General features: G+C 44.6%; 1 protein-coding gene across 1 annotated transcript in view; it reads left to right on the plus strand.

Moving 5' to 3' along the window:
• ANAPC1 (anaphase promoting complex subunit 1) overlaps positions 1-15,172 on the plus strand; it is a gene marked incomplete in the record, with an annotated part of 281,392 nt that overhangs the window by 247,695 nt on the left and 18,525 nt on the right. Inside the window, 1 exon segment of the mRNA XM_030195933.1 lies at positions 8,160-8,358. Coding sequence (XP_030051793.1) covers positions 8,160-8,358 — 199 coding nt within the window.

The following is a 15,172-nucleotide window of genomic DNA, read 5'->3' on the forward strand; positions in this document are numbered from 1 at the left end:
TGAATAAATACGAGTTTGATAATAGGCCAGATAAATTTCCAGATTGTTCTTAAGATGCATTTTCATAAATCAGAAATGTTGCCATTGCAGAATGTGCCAGGATTGCAGGGTTAATGTTCAACTGACATGGTTCAAGGATAAATCTTGGGAACTGGGATATTCAATATACATTAAGAGGTAATTTAACATGTGCAAGAAGGGTTTTTATAAAATTGTGCAGTCATATATACATGGATAAATACGTATGCTGCACTTCTGGGGGTGTGGATTGGATGAATTGTGATGTGAATACCTCTTTTCTAAAATACACAAAAATTAACACTTTTTTTTTTGAAGCAGGTGTAAGTTTGTGCTTGAAAACTTTTTGTGTGCTACTGGGTTACCTATTTTATAATGGCACATGGTGCCTATGAGGGGCATTTTCGATATCACGTCTATGTCTGACTTTGGATGTTTTGCAAAAAAACATCCAAAATCTGAATAGCAAAGAAGGTCATTTTCAAAAAAGAAAAACGTCTATCTTTTGTTTTCGAAAATAGAAGGTTTTGTGATTTGGATGTTTTATTTTTTGGTACATTTTTGGAAAAAAAAACGTCCAAGTGCAAAGCGCACAAAATCAAGCCATTGGGATGTAGGAGGAGCCAGCATTTTTAGTACACTGGTCCCCCTGACATCCCAGGACAGCAGTAGGGCACCCTAGGGGCCACTACAGTGGACTTCATAAAATGCTTCCAGGTACACATCTCACCGTTGCTCCCTTACCTTGTGTGCTGAGCTCACAAAACCCACTACCCCCAACTGTACACCACTACCATAGCCCTTACAGGTGAAGGGGCACCTATACGTGGGTACAGTGGGTTTCTGGTGAGTTTTGGAGGACTCACAGTTTCCTCCACAAGTGTAATAGGCAGGGGGAGGTAGAAGCCTGGGTCCACCTGTCTGCAGTGCACTGCACCCACCACTAGACTACTCCAGGGATCTGCATGCGGTTCTAATGGATCTGAGTATAACATCTGAGGCTGGCAAGTAATGTTTTTCATCACGTTTTTGGGGAGTGGGAGGAGGTTAGTGACCACTGAGGAAATAAGGGGAGGTCATCCCTGATTCCCTCCAGTGGTCATCTGGTTATTTAGGGCACCTTTTTGTGCCTTATTCGTTATAAAAACAGGTCTAGCTCAAAACGTCTTAGTTTTAGTTCTGGATGGTTTTGTTTTCTTCCATTATGGCTGAAAAATGTCTAAGTCTCAGGAATGCCCAAGTCCCACCTTGAACATGCCCCCTTCAGATTTGGACGTAGTTCTGATGGGCTTCAAAGAAAAACCTCTAAAAATAGGTTTTGAAAATGCTGATTTGGACGTTTTTGTGAGAAAAACTTCCAAATGCTGCTTTATGCCACTTTTTAGACGTTTTTCTGTTTTGAAAATGAGCCCATATGTTTCCTTTATAAAATAAGCGTAAAATAGGTGGAAAAGTTCAAACGGATGCCTAGTTGCACCCTCATAAAATATCTCAAGAATAAAATACTGTAGATATAATTGAAAAATCTTTGTTCAAGATTTTAATCGTCACTGCTGGGTAGGCTAATATTCTCACATGTGGGTAATGTGATCTGCGTTGCCCCGTTCCAGAGCTTTTATCAAGCTTTTAAACAGAGCTCTTTGGAGTGCGAGTCAAGCTGCTCTGCACGTGCTCAAGTGCCTTTCTGCCTGCCATGTGAGCGCGGGACCAATAGTCTCTTTTTTTTCCATAATGAGAAGAGGATGCGTTTTTTCCTTCTCTCCTCACAGCTTTGGTTCGGTTCTTTAACAGAGTTTCTTTTTAGTGCCTTTTCTTTTTCTTTAGTTCTGTGCTCATTTGATTTTCTTTCCTTCTCTTCTTTTGGCGAGGTTATGGCAGCTGCCATTCCACTTCTTTTACAGGTGGAGGATTGGTCCAGGGCTTTTTCTTCGAGCTCCTGGACTACAAGTCTCCTCCTAGGAGAATTGTGATAGTCCTGCTCCATCACCTCTTCCTGATATTCTAGTGAGGAATTAGAGGCCCCCTCTGTTGGCCCCGCTGCTCCCCATGGCGATCACATCCATACACTGGTTTCAGTGCTTCCCTGGTTTTTGTAGGCCAGTAGCCTTCTCACTCCGTGGTGGTTGGATCCATGTTCAAGGGAGCCAGAAGCTATAGGAACTATGCTGCATCACCACCAGGTGGAGATGCTACCATCATGGATTCATTTGGGTAGCTGTTCTTCTTTCGTCTTCAGTCCTACCAGCTTTCCATGAGCGTATTCTTATGGGACCTGGTATGTGCTACACTAGCTTTGTTAGCCTCTCTCCCACTGGACTAGTTTAACCCACTTTACCATTTGGCCGGGCGGCAACCATGTTGCAGTTCCTGGTCAGGTGACACTTTTGCAGTGGCTTCCAAGATTTCTGCTCACAGTGTGGTGCTACGCACACTCTCATAGCTGCGTGTCATTGTCTTCACTTGTGCGTTCAGTGCAGGCTGGGTGGATAACCGTGTCAGGGGGTTACCCCTTTTAGAGAAAAGTTAATCGGAGGGAGGCTGCAGTTCTTCGGGGTAGGCCACAGACTGCCGACTTATCCATCGAGAACAACTTACATCAGCACTCAGTACGAGCAGCTCCTTGCAGATGCACTCTCCACCCTTCTGAAGGCCCATGCAGTCGAGCATGTACCACTAGGGTAGAGGGCTGCAGTTTTATACCAGGTTCTTCCTTGTGCCTCTGGTGTTCCATCCTACATCTACGCATCTTTAATTTTACTACTACTACTAGTACTACTACTACTATTTAGCATTTCTATAGCGCTACAAGGCGTACGCAGCGCTGCACAAACAAAGAAGAAAGACAGTCCCTGCTCAAAGAGCTTACAATCTAATAGACAAAAAATAAAGTAAGCAAATCAAATCAATTAATGTGTACAGGAAGGAGGAGAGGAGGGTAGGTGGAGGCGAGTGGTTACAAGTGGTTACGAGTCAAAAGCAACATTAAAGAGGTGGGCTTTCAGTCTAGATTTAAAGTTGGCCAAGGATGGGTCAAGACGTAGGGGCTCAGGAAGTTTATTCCAGGCGTAGGGTGCAGCGAGACAGAAGGTGTGAAGTCTGGAGTTGGCAGTAGTGGAGAAGGGAACAGATAAGAAGGATTTATCCATGGAGCGGAGTGCAAGGGAAGGGGTGTAGGGAAGGACGGGTGTGGAGAGATACTGGGGAGCAGCAGAGTGAGTACATTTATAGGAGGTTTTCCCAGAGTGAAGGAAAAGCACACTGCTGGCTCCAATTTGATCTGTCCTCAGTGTTTGACCTATTGGACCACATTCTCCTCTTACAGAACCTCAAGGAAATGGGAATCACAGGAAATGTTCTAAAGTGGTTCAGAGGCTTCCTGGAAAGTAGATTGTACAGTGTCAAAGTGAACACATAATTATCCCAAATTCCCTAATTATCCCTAATCCCACAGAATTAGGGGCTGCTGTTTTGTTGGTGAGTTGAGCGAAGGTTGTCCATGGCCTGTCATCTGGTAATCTCTCTGGGAGATGGTCAAGTTTGTCTATTAAAGTTTCAAGGTTGGTGTCATCCTATGGTAGACTCTTCCTTAGGTTGAGGATCTTCTCTTCAAGTATCTGGCCATTTTATGTACTGGTAGGAGATCTTCATTTGCTGTTACCAATGGTTTGTTATGAAACGCCAAGCCACCCGCCTGGGGTTACCTAGCGGCCACTCGGAGGATCTATCCCAGCAGAGCTCAGGTTCGCTTGCACCTGCTGCTTGTGCTTTACACTAGCACCCTCCTCCCAGCAACTGGGTCACAACTGCCTCTGGGCGAGTCTCCCACACTCAAATTATCCCCAGGGATTTCTAGGTTACTAGGGCCACACTCCCAGTGGTCCCACAGTTCCCTGAGAATACTCACAGACCCAACACACCACCAGGATTCTTTATCAGTCCAGACAAGCAGAACAATCTAATTGTGTTTATTCTCAGAACTTGGAACAGTGGACAAAAATGTGCAATTGGCAAACAATAACAGGTAACTGAAATATGAATCAATTATAACACTAAACATTTGCATACTTGCTAAACAGTACCTGGGAAGATCAGGACATATAACTGTTGGTTTACTGAGCCTCAGCAAAGAGATTCTGCTCTTTTCTTCCTGGTTAGGAATGAAGGCAAAATCAGTACACTCTAAAGGAAATGAGATCCAGGGCCAATCAGAGCCCAGTCAACAAGATTTGAAAGTATACTGCTGCTTGCTTCCTGCTTGTATTAAAGAAAAAGAGCATTCAGTTCCCTATAACAGCTTTAGAGCAAAGAAACACCACCTGCTGACCAAATAGGAGAAATACAGTTTAGCACATAATTAAAATAGGAAAATATCTAACACATTTTACAGGCTTAAAACACACTGTTTCTTCACAAGTAGGTTATCTATAAGCTTGTAAAGATTCTTTGTTTCTTTATAATCCGTGCCTACTTCTTCTATGTTGTACTTCTTAGCTTGTCTTATTTTGTTCTTGTAATTCCGCGCTACCCTCCACACGGCTATGGTGGATTCATTTTTATTTTTCTTCCATGTTCGTTCTTACCCTCTGCATTGGGTTTTGAGCAATTCCTCATCATACCATGGGACTACAATTCTTTTTTGTTTGAGTTTAGTTTGTACGGGGGCTATTTCATCCAGCTCATATTCTTGGTTGAAGAAAAATTATATCAACCTCCTAGAGCTCAGAGCAATCTTAATCTCTCAAGGTGTTTGACATGATATTGTCAGAAAAAAGAATCTTAGTTCAGACAGACAACCAAGTAGCCACATTCTACATAAACAAGGAGGAATTCCTTTGCAAAGAATCATGAAGATCTGGAACTGGTAATATTTCAAAGGACAATGTCTCAACAGCATACCTTCTGGAAGTACAAAATGTCACTACAAATGGTTCTTTAACCAGGTGGTAATTGAAAACATTTTTCATATGTAGGGAGTTTTGTGGCAGAAGAAAACAAGAAATTTCTACTTCAGAGACCAAGTGTCTGCAGCCTAACATAAGCTGGGGAGCTACCCTGGAAGTATAACATTTATTTATGTAATGTTACCACCAAACAAGAACTGTTACCCGGCCGAGGACATCATGGAGCAGCACCAGAACTTAGAAATTGTTTGTTATTGTCTTCTTTACCCGCTATTGGGTTAATATTCAAAAATCCCTCTAGCTGGACAATAGCACCTGCTATCTGGATAAGTATCTCTGACCAAGGTAATCAGAGGCAATATCAAGAGAGTGCCTCTGAATATCCTTAGAGACTGCTTTGGCACTAATCCTCAGATTTTATAAAGAAAATTAGTTCAATGATTTAATTATTGGCGTTAACAAGCACTTAATTGGAACTAATAATTTGCGTGTGGATCTGCCTTGCATGCTAGGTTGTAACAATGGGCGCCGCAAGGCAGAAGAGGGTATCGCCATGGGAGGGGCATGGGCAGGTGAGGGACAGTCACAAAAGATGTGCACAATGTTACAGAATAGCAGAGATCTGCGTCCACTTTGCATGCCAGGATTTACACCAGGTTTCAGCTGGCGTAAATCCTCATGTCCAAAGCTGAGCACGGAATTCGGCGCTCAAGACTATTCTGTAACGAGTGCTCATCCCAGAGCACCCATTAAAGAACAATGTTGAGCGCCAAATTTATCAGTGCCTAAGTTTGGGTGTCATTTATAGATTCTCCCCCTATAGGTGTAATACTGAAGAAGAATCAGGGCAGTCCCCAAACTTACATGGATAGCGGTAATATCACTATCTGGATAACAGAAGGCTGTCTTAAGTTACCTAGATAGCAAACTGCATATTGCCACTATTCGGATAAGTTCTAATGATAACAACATCCAGGTATTCAGTGCCGGCCACTAGCCAGATAGTGGTGCTGAATATATGGATATTTTATGACTACCCAGGCCAGCATTTAATAAAAAAGTGCTGACTGCAGTAGCTGAGTACGACCTGTATAAATTTATTTTAATGTTCTTGTTATTTGTAATGTAATTACTTCTATTATGATCGCTCTTAATTTAACTGCTAAAAATACTTCTTTGGAAATCCATAAAATTGACATGCTAATAATCTGAATCTAATGTTATGAAGCCCTTTGTAACCCATTATTTAAATGCAATCCTTTCTGCTTTTGGAAGACCTATGGTATTTGACCTATGATATTTAAGGTGCCTCACGGTGATATGCAAAAATAATTGGCGCAGAGGCTCACACTCAAATGCTCCCCCCCTTTTTTTCCCATGCAAACTTCTGGCAAGGGGAGGGGGAGCAAGGCATGGTAGCGCTTGAGTATGGGTTTGTGGTTCAACTTCCTGTGCCACACCGAGAGTAGCTTTCACCAAATTAGTGATTCCTGTTAGATTATGTGATGCTTGGGGGGAGGGGGGAATGGATGGGGAAAAAGCTTTTGTATATTATTCCCTTCCTCCCTTGTCCCTTGGAAGGAGGGAAATACCTCAGCCTCAGGGGCTGGGAAAAATAAGAGAGAGAAGCAGACTTAGGTGTTTTGGCGTAACCAGCAATAAATCTTTTATTGATATATCACTAAGTCAGATACAAAGTAAATTGTTCTCTCCCTGGAGCAGGTTGTCAGTGAGCTGCACGCATCCTGAAAAACAAACTCTGCTCAGCTCACACCTCTCCCTGCTATCACATAAATACTGTCATAAGTTTTGCTTCTACAACTACTACTACTATTTAGCATTTCTATAGCGCTACCAGGCGTACTTCTCCCAAATCATGTGAGTTCCCCTAAACTAGAAATCAGAAACTAGCCTATACCATATATGGATATTCTGCACGTGAACAGTCGGTGGCCATTGGCTAATTAGCTTATGAGTTCTGCGTGCATAGTCAGAACAATACCCTTGTGTCCTCTCTCTGTCTATCTCCCCAAATGAAACATTCTGGACGTATCAGGCTCACACTGTGTCCTCAGCCTGTCAGCAACTGCCAAGGTTACATCCACCTTATATGAAAAACATAGCTGCAAACAAATGTTATGAAGTGTCAGTTCTGAGCTCCTGAAAAAGAAATGATTGTTACACAAGATGCTGAGTTAGTAGGCTAGCATGTGAGAACCAAACTGACAGTACAGGCCTTAGGCCTAGCCCTTAGTAACAGGCCAAGCATAGGAAGGCATATACACTTTCTACAATTTGTTTTCAATCTGCTGGTAATTAGTATTATGAAGTGCTTTTGTATTGTTTGACAAGTTAAACATCTGTTTTTTATTTAACCATTCCACCCCACTTCAGAGCCAGTAGCCATAAAATGTTTGTCAACCCTTGGTTTGTTGATGAAGAAAGTGCTTACTTGCAACAGAGGTTCTCCATATGCAACTTGATAAATCAGACATATCTTTCTGTTTTCCTGGAGAGTTGTCCTAAGTGCTGAAGTACACTGAGAGGACTCGTGAAGTAGTAGAGTTCCCATTCAAAAAAAAATTGTTTTTTGAGCTCCAAGAGACTTTGTCCACATCAGTGCTGTTGATGACACCACTGCAGATTTATCCTGCTGCCTGTAGAGAAACCCTATTGCAGGTGAACAACTTCCCTTTGCGGTACCTTCCCATGCAGTTTGTTGTGTTATTTTATGTGTAATCGGTCAAATTTCAAATAAACTTGAATCATTGGTAGAAATGGTAAAAATCTCCTGGGAAAATGTCCTTTCTGTGTTGGGGAAAGGGTATTTGTACCAGCGGTGTCTGGCTGAGACATGCAATGAGACTTTAATTGCTGGATTGCTAGACAGTGTTTTTCAAGGCGGTTGGCTAAATATGCAGTGAGGGGAGAGAAGTCAGTCCTGCTATCAAGCAAGTTCCGTTGGGCTTCTCTTTTGTGGACTGGTTTTCCAGCTTCTTTTTTCACTACTAGTTTTTGTGGTAAAAGTAGCAGAAACAAGCCAGTAGTCACTCCAAAATGCAAATGCAAGCAAGACATAATTTGAAAAAATAGAGTAATATTTTGAGGATTTTATTTTTCAGAACAGTCAACAGCATTTGCCTCAACTGCTGTTGGAGAACTCCTGTCACTCTGTCATTTTCACTGCTTTTATTCCAGATTTGTTTCTCCTCTTCTTTTCATTTTTATTCCCTAATCAAGGCTGTTAGAAGATTAGAAAGACGAGAAGCCTCTGAAACCTTTGAACTGTGGCAGATAAAACTGGTTTTAGAATTCTTCAGTTCCCGAAGCTTGCAAGAGAGAATGAGGAAAAACCCAAACAGAGGTCTCTTCATGAACTCTGAATTTCTGCCTGTGATGAAGTGTACTATTGATAATACTCTGGACCAGTGGCTACAAGGTATGTGTGCTTAGTAGTCAGTAGCTAGCGATGAATTTGACAGAAGTAGTAATTGTGGTTACTGTGTTAAATCAAGTTAAATGTAATTGGTAACATTATTGTATTGATGGTAAGGTATGATGATAAAGCTACACACTAGAGAAAAAGTACTAGAGCCAGTTGTGGAGGTCAGTGGAAGAACAGGATTTATGCTTTTATACTTTACCTGTAACTGATTTACAATTCAAACATACATAATTATAAAAACATCATGATAATCACAAATATTTAAAAAAAAACTGTTCATAAAAGAAAATAAAACCAGAAACCAAGGAGAATGACTGAAATACATACAGTACATACATTTATTAGTAATTGACACGAGAATAGGGCCAGCTCAAGGCATAGGCAGTGGTGTTCTGGTAAATGTTTAACAACAGGCTCTCTTCCCCTGTCCCCCTCTGCGCCCCCCCCCCCCCAAAATTGCAGAGCTGGCTATAGCCAGGGAGAGAGCCTGGGGGTGGGGGTGGGGGGGTGGCAATGCATTACTCCAGGAAAAAAAAATTAAATGATCCCAGGTTCCAATCTAATTCATGTTTAATGTGCGATAAAATGCCATAAATAAATAAGTAAATAAATATAAACTTTTAATGTTGAGCACCTGATTCTCAAAGTGAACATATTCCAAACACTATAATGAAAATAAAATGTTTTTTTTTCTACCTTGGTTGTCTGACTGTTTTTCTGATCATGCTGGCCCAGTGTCCGATTCTGCTGCTATCTGTCCTCTTAACTCCGTTTCCAGGGCTTCCTTTCCATTTATTTATTTCTTTCCTTTCCTCCTTTTCTTCTTCATTTCTGGTCCTCAGCTTCTGCCTATTTTCTTCATCCATGTGCAGTTTTTCTCCTCTCTTCCTTTTCCCTCATCTCATCTCCTTCCTCACTCTTCCCTCCCCTCCATGCTAGCTGTGATTTATAGAAGAAGCTTATCTTTTAAGCTGTGGCAGACTATTCTTACTCCAGTTACAGTGCTGGGGGAGCATTTAGGAAAGTGGAGCAGGTCTTCTTTTCTTTAGTGCAAACCACAGGCAACTGGCCATGAAGGGTGAGCAGAAATTAATGCACTAGGAAACCTGGGTGGCCTCCTAAAGTCATGCAATTTTCATTAGCCTTCTGGGGGAAAACCTTGAAAAGTAGTAGCCGGTGGCCAGAGCAGAAAAGAGCATCAGCTAACTCTAGGCAACCCTTGGACAAGTTGGCAGCAACATTCAACAGCTGTTCAGAGTCCACCATCAATGGAGGAGGCGGCTTCAGTCTTTTCACCTGAAGGAAGGAAAATCTGCCCCCTGTGGCGCTCACCGTCACCCCGGACACATCCCGAGACGAAAGGGTCACCGCTCGCTCACCAGCCCCAGGGCATCTCACCCCAGCCTCACCCCCCCCCCCTTTTACCGGATGTAGGGGGAAAGGCGCGACAGCTCCGCTTACCTTCATGTTGTTGACGATAGTCTGGAAGAGCCCCCCCAGCGCGCTGCACTCCTCCTTCAGACCCGCATCCATCTTGACTTGCTGACAGAGGGAGCGGGAACCAGACGCCGCCACGGTTCTTCTCACACACTCCCAGGAAGGGCGGGATGAACTCTCAGCGCGTGACTCACAGCAACAGCAGCAGCCGCCGCCCGCATGGTGTCTACCCGCGCACCGTCACAGAGCACCACCGCGAGACACAGGAAGGAAACGCACGTCCAACCACCTGGCAACAAACTTTCTGCCTGCTGCGCCGCCTGTCATTAAAATGGCTGCTGAGACAAGGGCGGTCTAGGCCGCAACCGGAAGTCTCAGCAGCCATTTTAAAGAGATGAGGCAGTGGATAGTCGGCGCCGGCAGTGGGCAGGAAAGACTAGGGATCTTTCCTGCCCGGGCCCCGAAGAATCCATTAGACCACCAGCGTGGCTGCCTTAAAGGCTTTAGGTATGTGCTGGGTCCTGCAGCTGGGGAGGAGAGGCGTGGCGCTGCGAACCGGCTCACCCTGCCTCAACAACCGGCTCACAAGATGTCATAAAAATTAACAACCGGTGCGAGCCGGCTCCAGCACACCACTGGGCGTAGGCCAAGTGAGCACTGGCTCACAGTGCTAAGTGTGAAGGGCGCCGAAAGCCTGTCTCATAGACTTTCCTTCAGTGGCCATCTTCTGGCTAGCAGCAGCATCTCCATCCCCTAACCCTCAGTCACAGACTGTATCTCTCATAACATAAGAATAGCCACACTGGGTTAGACCAATGGTCCATCTAGTCCAGTATCCTGCTTCCAACAGTGACCAGTTCAAGTCACACGAACCTGGCAGAAACCCAAATAGTACAACATTCCATGCTGCCAATTCCAGGGCAAACAGTGGCTCCTCCCCTCCCCCCCCCCCCCCCCCCCCAATCTCTGAGTAGCAGACTATGGACTTTTCCTTCTGGGAACCTGTCCAAAGCTTTTTTTAAATGCAGATACGCTAACTGCTGTTGCACATCCTCTGGCAATGAGTTCCAGAGCTTAACTATTTATTGAGGTAAAAAATATTTCCTCCTGTTTGTTTTAAAAGTATTTCCATGTAGCTTCATTGAGTATCCCTTAGTCTTTGTGTTTTTTGAAAGAGTGAAAAAAATCTATCCTCTCTCCCACCAATACTACGGGGCTGTCTTTGCTCTTCCCATTTCAGGGCCATCTCCGCCTTCCTCCTCTCTGCTTCCTCCCACTGCCGCCAGGGCTAACTCCGCTTCCCCTACCTACCTCCTCCAGCATCTGCTGAAGTCTGCTGCTGCTGATCTTCACCGAAAAAAGAAAACGAGTTTGGAGCCTTTTCAGACTCCATCGCGCTTCTAACACTTGGCTGGTCCTGCATGCCATGAAAGGATACATCAGAGGGAGCGGGCGGGACCAGGCCTGGTGTTACACAGGTGTGGAGCCTCTTAGACTCCAGCATACTTCTTTTCTTTTTTCAATGAAGAGTAGTAGCAGTCGCAGCAGCAGACTTGGGGAGACAGGGGAAGAGGGGGTTGGCAGTCTCAAAAGCTGTGAGGAGGGAGGGCTGTTGATGGCCCTAGAAGCGATAGGGGGTGATTGCTGTGGAGGTGGTAGTGGCAGGTTTGATGGCCCAGGAAGCAGTGTGGGGGTGGTGGGTTTGAAAGCAGATGCTGGATATTTGGAGAGATGAGGAGAGGGTACTAATGCTGGAAAATGGGAGCGAGAGAGAGTTTAGATACAGGACACGGGGAAAACGGGGAGACAGTGCAGATACTGGATATGAAAAGAGGGTGCAGATGTCAGGGGGAGAGATGGTGAGAGAGTGCAGATGCCAGAGATGGGTTGAGGAGTGGATAGTAAAGAGTAGGCGTGAAGTCTTTGTGTTTATATAGAGAGAAAATTAAATGGAAACATGCTGAGGGGTAAAGATCAATAGTGGTGCTATTATGGTTGGGTAGATGTGTTCTAAATTTCGTAAGAGACTCTGTAGGATTTTATATTACTTCATAGTGCCTGGTACTGTTATTGAGATGACACCAGAATCGGGGGGGGGGGGGGGGGGGGGGGGGGGGGGGGGGGGTTTGGCATGTTGCATTCCATGGAGAAATGTCCCAGCTCTGCTCTGTACCCATTGTTGGGGGACAGGTTAGAGAATACATATTCAAAAACAAAAATGTGAGAAACACAGTGTCGTTTATACCACCAAAATAAAACTAGTTTCTTGTTTGTCTTTTTTCTTTTAGTTCCTTGGTATATCATATCCTGGTTGTTTGCAGGATCCTTAATGTTTTATATTTGAGACTTGGGCTACATAATTAAACTACTATGAATTATGCTGCATACAGAGCAGTGCAGAGGGTGGTTGTGGTTTTTTTTTTTTAATTATGAAGTCATCATATACTTGTAAGTACATATGTAGCTTAGCTGTTTTTTCAGTGGCTCTACATGTATACTTCATTCTGCTGAAAATACCCATGTAAGCTACATACAGTGGTGGAAATAAGTATTTGATCCCTTGCTGATTTTGTAAGTTTGCCCACTGACAAAGACATGAGCAGCCCATAATTGAAGGGTAGGTTATTGGTAACAGTGAGAGATAGCACATCACAAATTAAATCCGGAAAATCACATTGTGGAAAGTATATGAATTTATTTGCATTCTGCAGAGGGAAATAAGTATTTGATCCCCCACCAACCAGTAAGAGATCTGGCCCCTACAGACCAGGTAGATGCTCCAAATCAACTCGTTACCTGCATGACAGACAGCTGTCGGCAATGGTCACCTGTATGAAAGACACCTGTCCACAGACTCAGTGAATCAGTCAGACTCTAACCTCTACAAAATGGCCAAGAGCAAGGAGCTGTCTAAGGATGTCAGGGACAAGATCATACACCTGCACAAGGCTGGAATGGGCTACAAAACCATCAGTAAGACGCTGGGCGAGAAGGAGACAACTGTTGGTGCCATAGTAAGAAATGGAAGAAGTACAAAATGACTGTCAATCGACAAAGATCTGGGGCTCCACGCAAAATCTCACCTCGTGGGGTATCCTTGATCATGAGGAAGGTTAGAAATCAGCCTACAACTACAAGGGGGGAACTTGTCAATGATCTCAAGGCAGCTGGGACCACTGTCACCACGAAAACCATTGGTAACACATTACGACATAACGGATTGCAATCCTGCAGTGCCCGCAAGGTCCCCCTGCTCCGGAAGGCATATGTGACGGCCCGTCTGAAGTTTGCCAGTGAACACCTGGATGATGCCGAGAGTGATTGGGAGAAGGTGCTGTGGTCAGATGAGACAAAAATTGAGCTCTTTGGCATGAACTCAACTCGCCGTGTTGGAGGAAGAGAAATGCTGCCTATGACCCAAAGAACACCGTCCCCACTGTCAAGCATGGAGGTGGAAATGTTATGTTTTGGGGGTGTTTCTCTGCTAAGGGCACAGGACTACTTCACCGCATCAATGGGAGAATGGATGGGGCCATGTACCGTACAATTCTGAGTGACAACCTCCTTCCCTCCGCCAGGGCCTAAAAATGGGTCGTGGCTGGGTCTTCCAGCACGACAATGACCCAAAACATACAGCCAAGGCAACAAAGGAGTGGCTCAGGAAGAAGCACATTAGGGTCATGGAGTGGCCTAGCCAGTCACCAGACCTAATCCCATTGAAAACTTATGGAGGGAGCTGAAGCTGCGAGTTGCCAAGCGACAGCCCAGAACTCTTAATGATTTAGAGATGATCTGCAAAGAGGAGTGGACCAAAATTCCTCCTGACATGTGTGCCAACCTCATCATCAACTACAGAAGACGTCTGACCGCTGTGCTTGCCAACAAGGGTTTTGCCACCAAGTATTAGGTCTTGTTTGCCAGAGGGATTAAATACTTATTTCCCTCTGCAGAATGCAAATAAATTCATATACTTTCCACAATGTGATTTTCCGGATTTAATTTGTGATGTGCTATCTCTCACTGTTACCAATAACCTACCCTTCAATTATGGGCTGCTCATGTCTTTGTCAGTGGGCAAACTTACAAAATCAGCAAGGGATCAAATACTTATTTCCACCACTGTATGGACTTACACATACTATACTTGTGCAGGCACTGCTATTTAGCATAGACATACAAAACTACCTCACCAACCCCACCCAATTATTAAAGTCCACCTTCTACACTATCCTACCTAACATCTTCCTTCCCTCTTCCCTTACTTAATCTCTGTACATTACCAATTATATCTGACATCCTGGAATGACTATGTCTTACCAAAACTATGTAAGCCACATTGAGCCTGCAAATAGGTGGGAAAATGTGGAATACAAATGCAATAAATAAATATGTGTTGCTTATTCGTTTGGCCCAGATGCTTCAAATTATATCTGCTTTTGTATTGTCCAGACCAAAAATATATAAGCTGCATATTTAGGTGTTTAATAACAGTGGCTGCATTTATAGAGTGTACTGGAATGCCCCTTCCATGTCCTATTTTCCTGATATATGAAACTGTATGGATACTTTTGTCGGAAATGGTTACAGAAGGATACTCAAAACATTTGGTGCTGTGCTGAACATCCAAGTGCCTTTTGAAAATATGCCCCTATATTGCTTGGGAATACGTTGCATTCTTTTTTTCTTGTGACAACCACCTGACCTCAATGAGTGGACCTCCTGCTTCTTGACTGGAGTTCTGAGGAGCCCCCCCCCCCCCCAATTGTGGATGCCTTGGCAGGGGAGGGATTGCGACAGCTTATCTCTTTCCTAAGGCAACAAATTGCCTTGAGCTGCCGCTGAGTAACTTCAAACGTTGTCTCGTCTAGGAGTCTCGTGAGCCCTTGGGTCCTGCTGGAGGGTTGGAGAGATGATAGACCCCGGCCCTCCAAAGGACAGCCGAACCACCCCAAGTCTTCACCTGCGGCGACTGCCTTCCCAGGGAGTTGAGCCCCTAGGTGCAGGCGGCCAACAGGACTTCCGGAACCGTGGGGTAGAGCGGGCTGAGGGCCGCAGGTGGTGCAGGGGCTCGGAGGGCTAGGTAGGCAGTACAGAGCTGGGTCTAGGAACCAGCAGGCGACAGGCAAAGCAAAAGTCAGGATCAAGACACAGTCTCTGGGCAAGTGGCAAGCAAAGCAGTAGTCAGGTTCAAGGCAAAGTCTCTCGGGCAGGCGGCAAGCAAAGCAGTAGTCAGGTTCAAGGCAAGGTCTCTGGGCAAGCAGCAAGCAAAGCAGTAGTCAGGTTCAAGGCAACGTCTCTCGGGCAGGCGGCAAGCAAAGCAGTAGTCAGGTTCAAGGCAAGGTCTCTTGAGCAGGCGGCAAGCAAAGCAGTA

This window comes from Microcaecilia unicolor, chromosome 3, assembly GCF_901765095.1.
Source record: "Microcaecilia unicolor chromosome 3, aMicUni1.1, whole genome shotgun sequence".
Classification (NCBI taxonomy): domain Eukaryota; kingdom Metazoa; phylum Chordata; class Amphibia; order Gymnophiona; family Siphonopidae; genus Microcaecilia; species Microcaecilia unicolor.